A 6,420-nucleotide genomic window follows, 5' to 3' on the forward strand; every position below is an offset into this window, starting at 1 on the left:
AAATAAAAAATAAACGGTTTCACCCAAAAGATGTCATCATTTACTTTAACTCATGTTGTTCCAAACCTGTACACTTTCTTCTGTTTAACACGAACGGAAATATTAGGCAGAATTTGAGGCACCGACAGACTCCCTTCAAGTTTCACGGTCACTATTCAACAACTTCATTACTTTTTCCCCACCAAACAAAGTAAAAGGCTATCGTTCTTCCTAAAACGTATTTTTTTCACAATAGAAACAGTCAAATCTGTTTTCGGCGATATGAGGGGGTATAAATGATGACAGAATTTTCTTTTTTGCGTGAACTACCGTTTTAAGTCCACTGTCGGCACAAGTCGCTTCTTTAACCCCGCCCATTTTGGCGTTGATTGGACAACGTAGGTTGTTTTCGCAACGCGATTGGCTCTTGGGCGCGTCAGTCATGTTTACAGCTTGTTATTTACCACAAGAGGGCTAGTAAAGAGTGGGTATTCTGCTCGGGAGCTTCAACAGCTGATATGGGCGAGTAGTGTAACCCAATGCCTCAAGAAACAACGGGAGCTAAAGCAAATACAAGATAGTCGCTCTAATTTTTTAATTAGAAGCAGAAAAGCGCAATATGAGGCACGCATCGGCATCTAATGAAACTATTGAAAATTCCTCTCTCACCATGACAGACTTGTTTAAAATTTGCACACAGTGCGAGCGGCTTAGTAAAAAGGTAAGAACGCGAATAAGAGCTTGACATCGAGTTTAACTAGTGACAGATGTATTTTTCCTTCGACTGTTTCGTTAGTGCACTTTTTTTCTTTGATTTTAAATAATGTCCGTTCATTCAGTCCGTCTGCTGCAGTGCAGTCAGTTCTTTGTACTTGGATCATGAACACCGCTAGCTTGTTTTTCTCAGCCTGTTGTCATCGGATCAATAGACATTCGTCTTTGATCAATGGCTAACAGGATGAAGTCAGTGTCACATTGTCTAAATGCTGTTGTCTCTCTCTTTTTTTTTTTCCAATCAACGCGCAAAAATAATATATGCAAGATTGCCATTGTGTAGAACTGCTGTATGCGTCTGCAAAGGGACGTATTGCATTGCTCGCGGTGTCAGGTTTATTAGCGCTTAATAATATATTTTAGACAATTGCTTGCATATTTCTGAGTCAGCTATTTTGGCATGTTTATGTCACTGGTGTATTGCTAACTCGGACAACCTTTTTGTTCCTAGGGAATCTAGGTTGTTTTGAATCATTCTCTTTGTGCCTTTGACCACTTCTATAGTATCAATAGGCAGATGAATGATGTTCAAGGTCTGACTGTTGTTATACTGATTGCATTGTGTTACGTATTATAAAGAATTTATTTACAGAGAAAATTCTAGAACCAGCGGTTGATATTTGAGCTGAGGAAGGATGTTGTTTTTAAGATCTTTGGGTCTGATGCCAGAATTTCTTTGATATAATCATAGTTTCATGCCAAGTGCTTCTCTCTGGTTTTGACATGTATGTCAATCATGTAATCATGTTATTGGTTTTGATCTTTTTTAGGACGTTGGAGTGCGAATCCCCAGACCGATGGGAAATGGACCAAGTAGATTCATACCAGAGAAAGAGGTAAGTGTTATCATCTACCCTGCTGGCTGTAAAGTTGGCATGAATCTCACTTTTTTCTTCTTTTTTTTAGCATTAACAACTTTAACATGACAGTCTAGTGAAGGTATTTTACCAGCGCTGAATTCCCCAGGTTCACCTCATCTTTATTCCCCTGTTGTCCCAGATACTTCAAGTCAGTAAATTGGATGAAAGAACACAGTCGATTTTTGAGGACGCCTTCGCAGTGCTCGGTCGCCTTGACAACATCTCCTTGGTGATGGGGTTCCATCCTCAGTATCTGGAGAGCTTTCTTAAGACACAGCATTACCTGCTTCAGATCGACGGTCCCTTGTCTCTGCACTGCAGACATTATATAGGGATAATGGTGAGATGGCAGAATATATTTTTGTATGCAATTCCAAAAACCACAGTTCCAGATTCTTCTAAAAGCATGTTTGTGTTCAACAGGCTGCCGCCCGGCACCAGTGCACATACCTGGTCAACCTGCACGTGAATGACTTCCTGCAGGTCGGAGGTGATCCCAAGTGGTTGAATGGTCTGGAAGAAGCCCCACAGAAGCTGCAGGCTCTCGGGGAGCTCAATAAGATCCTGGCCCACCGTCCCTGGCTGCTCACCAAAGAACACATTGAGGTATGACTTCAGCCTCACAGTCACACATGGACACTTGCCCACAGCTGTTATGCAACTGTAGAAGTTTTATAATGCTATGAACTATTAGGTCAGACCGGTTTCAGTAGGAAGTTAATTAGCTTTAATGGAGTTTTCATAATTTATGTGCCAATCACATGGCACAGTGTTTTTGTCACAAATCTATTAATTTATTTAAAAATACATATATACAGTGATTTAAATGCACCTATTCTATAATGAGCTTGTTAATTTATTATAATATGTTAATTTATTAAAAGAAAATAAGTTAATGTCTGAATATAGATTTATTTTGCTATTTTGGGGGTGCATAATGTCAAAAATGTCAGGTTGTCATTGTCAGCTGGCCTAATATCATAATTAAAAGAGTCAAATTCTTGGAAAGAAAGCCTTATTAAATAGTTTGATGTAATATTTTATTATTATTTTAACAAAATTGCTTACTGCTACATATTTTAATATTATCAATATTTTAATTCTCCCCCAAAATGTATGAATTATATATATATATGTATAATTACCTTAAAAATGTATTTAAAAAAAAAAAAAAAAAGTCTTTTTATAAAGCAGTAAATAAGACACTTGCATGTATTAAATGTGTAAGGAAAATCTGGTTACTTTTTACTTGGTTACACCGCATGATATGAGTCATTAAATTGAAACTTGAAAATTGAAAATGAAAAGTTTTTTGAAACCACCATGAATATCAAGAGTACATTTCTAGGAATCTAGCACAAACTAACAAGATTTTTCCTTTTCTTTGTCATAGACACTCTTATATCATTGACTTTTATAAATGTTGCCTTTTTTTTTTTTAATAACAGCGTCTACTGAAGGCTGAGGAGCACAGCTGGTCCCTGGCCGAGCTGATCCACGTTGTGGTGCTACTCACACACTATCACTCTCTGGCCTCCTTTACGTTTGGTTGCGGCATCACCCCTGACATCCAAACAGATGGAGGACATACATTCAGGCCGCCCTCGCTCAGCGGTTACTGCGTTTGTGACATTGCCAATGGCAACGGTGGCCTGGAGGAGATGTTTGGGAACCAGCAGGTGAGACTGATGGAAATGTATTCAAAGAAAATGATTGTGAGTCTGAAAAGGGATCTGTGAGGTTCAAATTCCTGACCATACAGTGTACATAAAGCATGTAATGACCTAGATTCCTGTATGTGTGTGTTTAAGGTGTCAGAGTCGTCTGGTGAGGTGGAAGTGCTGATGGAGAGGATGAAGCAGCTCCAAGAATGCCGTGACGAAGAGGAAGCCAGTCAGGAGGAAATGGCCACTCGTTTTGAGAGGGAAAAGACAGAGAGCATGCTGGTGGTCACTTCTGGTAAGTGGATTTACGATTATGATGTTAAAATGCAACGCAGAATGACTTGTATTAAATCACCATGTTCGGTCAACAGAGGACGAGGAGTGTGTACCATCCAGAGATGTTTCACGACACTTCGAAGACCCTAGTTACGGCTACAAAGACTTCTCCAGGAGAGGAGAACATGTACCCACCCTCAGAGTGCAGGTGAGATTAAAATGAAGTTGCCTTGCTTGTTAGAAAACAAAGGAAATTGGGAGGATTAAAATAACAGCGGTATGTTTTCTGCTCTCGACAGGACTACAGTTGGGAAGACCATGGCTTTTCCCTTGTGAATCGGCTGTATCCGGATTTTGGACAGCTTCTGGATGAAAAGTTCCAGATCGCATACAATTTGACATATAACACAATGGCGACACACCAGGGTGTGGACACTTCCATGCTCCGTAGAGCCATCTGGAACTACATCCACTGCATGTTCGGGATTCGGTCAGTCTCAAATTAGTTTGTTTGTCATTCTATTTATGTAATGTTAATATTTAATTTTTCCTGTCCAGTTGCTGAGGTATCTTTCTCTCTCTGTCTGTTACATGGCAGGTACGATGATTATGACTACGGAGAAATTAACCAACTGTTAGACCGCAGTTTTAAAGTCTATATCAAAACTATGGTGTGCAGTCCAGAGAAGATCACCAAGAGGATGTACGAGAGCTTCTGGAGGCAGTTTCGGCACTCTGAGAAAGTACGAATCACTTCAATAACACAAAAATGAACAGATGTATTCAAATTCTGTCATCATTTACTCAACCTCAACCAAGTTTCTTTGTTCTGCTGAACACAAAGAAAGATATCTGGAAGAATGTCAGTAACCAAACAGATCTCGCCCCCCATTGACTACCATAGGAGGAAAAATAAATACTATGGTAGTCAATGGGGGGGCAAGATTTGTTTGGTTACTGACATTCTTCCAAATATCTTTCTTTGTGTTCAGCAGAACAAAGAAACTCATACAGGTTGAGGTTGAGTAAATGATGACAGAATTTTCATTTTTGGGTAAAGGTAATAATCCATTCGGTTCAGAGTTAATGAGGATTCTTTTATTCTGTCTTTCAGGTCCACGTTAATTTGCTTCTTATGGAAGCGCGCATGCAGGCAGAACTGCTCTACGCTCTGAGAGCTATCACTCGCTACATGACATGAAGTGCTGTTCTTGTCTACCTTTTTATTTTTTTACTGTTGTTGATGTTGCTACAGTGGGACACTTCAATAAATGTAAAAAAAAAAATGGAAAAAGAAAACGAAGAAGAAAGCCTGAGTGGCGGTGGAGGATGATGAGAAGATTGTTTTGTTAACAAAAAGAAAAACAACTGTCAACTGAACCTACTTGCTGAATAACTTGTGTGGCTGCTCAGCCTGCAGTGCCAAAACTGGCCACTGGGGGCTGTCTGAGCAGACTCAATCCCTCACGTGTTAGAGGACAAGCTGAGACTGCAAGCTTCTGGAGGTCAGACCTCCTTTAGTATTTCAAATGCATCTGCGATGAGATGCCATATAATCATATCTTCTTTTTGTGAGATGAGATTAAAAAAACCACAAAAAAAAAAAAAAAAAAAAAAAAAAAACACACACAAATAGCAACTCCAGCACCGGTGCAGATAGACTGCACTAACATGCCTATCTACTAGTGGTTTTTTTTTTGTTTTTTTTTTCCATATCGTTTTATATTGTTTTTATTTTTTTTTCAGCAGTGGCTAGAGATAGAAGCATTACTGATTTTGCATAAACGCGTGCCTAGTCATGCGCAGCACTGGCAACAGATGCTGAGGTGCCGTCTGTTCATGCTGCTTTTCTCAAATGAGAGGCCTCAAGACACCCAAACCATCACCCATTTGTATAAGCTAATCCAGGAACGATTGTGTTAGTGTGAGTGTGAGAGCGCAATTCAAAAGTAATAGCTGCCTGAGCCCTTGTTAGAGTTTACTGTAAGACACCACTTTGTCTCTTTGTGACATTTTCAATGTGTGAATGTGGGGGGTGGGGGGGGATAGGGGAAAAAAATCCATTGGCTCTTTTTGGGTTTCCATGCATTAACAATATCAAAGCACTTTTTAAAAAAATGTTAAGCTTCAGCTGTTATGTAGCCATTTTGTTTCAATGACTGTTTTCTATCTTTTTTTATTTGTGTTAGTGACTTTTAAAGTGAAAAGGTCTTCCTTTTGTGACATGCTTCCTGTTGCTCTGAACCATCCGCCTTATCTGTCTTCCTTTTAATGCACGGTCATCTTAACTCCTCGAGCTTTTTGTTGTTTTTATTTTGAGGTTTATTAACTAAATACCTCCTGTTATGTATCCTTAAATATCTAAGTGCTGTCTGGTGAGCAGAACTTTGTCTTACGTGGCTGCCTGTCGTGGGCTACGATCTGTACCGACCTAGAAGCTAAGAACCAGGCAACCCGCACGACTTCACGGTTGTGGGGTTAAACGATGCTTGTTCTCATTCTCAGAACTTTAACCAGTGTAACTAAGCAGTTTTGTTTCGAGTGTGTGTGTGTTTTCTTTTCAAGCGGGGTGGATTCTCTGCTGTCTTTTTTTTTTTGTTTACTAAAACCAGTTAAGTACTGCATTCTGATGATGGCAGGACTAGAGGGATGGTACTTTTTCCTTTGGAAATGGATATGAGGAGGTTTTAAGTCAGACTTGAGAGACTGATGTCAGTTACTGACACTTTTATAAGAAAATATTTGATTAAAAAAAATAAAACATGGTATTTCACTGGTTGTATCATTTGTAATTTAATCAAAAGCTTTCTTTTTTTCTTCCCAGAAAGTCACATTAAGATGATACGTTACACCAAACAAACACTTAT

General features: G+C 39.3%; 1 protein-coding gene across 2 annotated transcripts in view; it reads left to right on the top strand.

The window, feature by feature from the left end:
• sesn1 (sestrin 1) overlaps nt 1–6,326 on the top strand; it is a 46,059-nt gene extending 39,733 nt beyond the window's left edge. Inside the window, exons 1-10 of one of the 2 annotated variants that reach the window (XM_048206998.1) lie at nt 458–700; nt 1,524–1,589; nt 1,753–1,953; nt 2,037–2,219; nt 3,062–3,292; nt 3,425–3,572; nt 3,649–3,761; nt 3,853–4,043; nt 4,152–4,296; nt 4,668–6,326. In XM_048206998.1, coding sequence (XP_048062955.1) covers nt 599–700; nt 1,524–1,589; nt 1,753–1,953; nt 2,037–2,219; nt 3,062–3,292; nt 3,425–3,572; nt 3,649–3,761; nt 3,853–4,043; nt 4,152–4,296; nt 4,668–4,754 — 1,467 coding nt within the window. In that variant the 5' untranslated portion in view covers nt 458–598 and the 3' untranslated portion in view covers nt 4,755–6,326. Of the gene's footprint in view, nt 1–457; nt 701–1,523; nt 1,590–1,752; nt 1,954–2,036; nt 2,220–3,061; nt 3,293–3,424; nt 3,573–3,648; nt 3,762–3,852; nt 4,044–4,151; nt 4,297–4,667 lie in introns of those variants that run through there. The other variant, XM_048206997.1, reaches the window with a different exon arrangement.
• The last annotated feature ends 94 nt before the right edge of the window (nt 6,327–6,420 follow it).

This window comes from Megalobrama amblycephala, linkage group LG11, assembly GCF_018812025.1.
Source record: "Megalobrama amblycephala isolate DHTTF-2021 linkage group LG11, ASM1881202v1, whole genome shotgun sequence".
NCBI classification, from domain to species: domain Eukaryota; kingdom Metazoa; phylum Chordata; class Actinopteri; order Cypriniformes; family Xenocyprididae; genus Megalobrama; species Megalobrama amblycephala.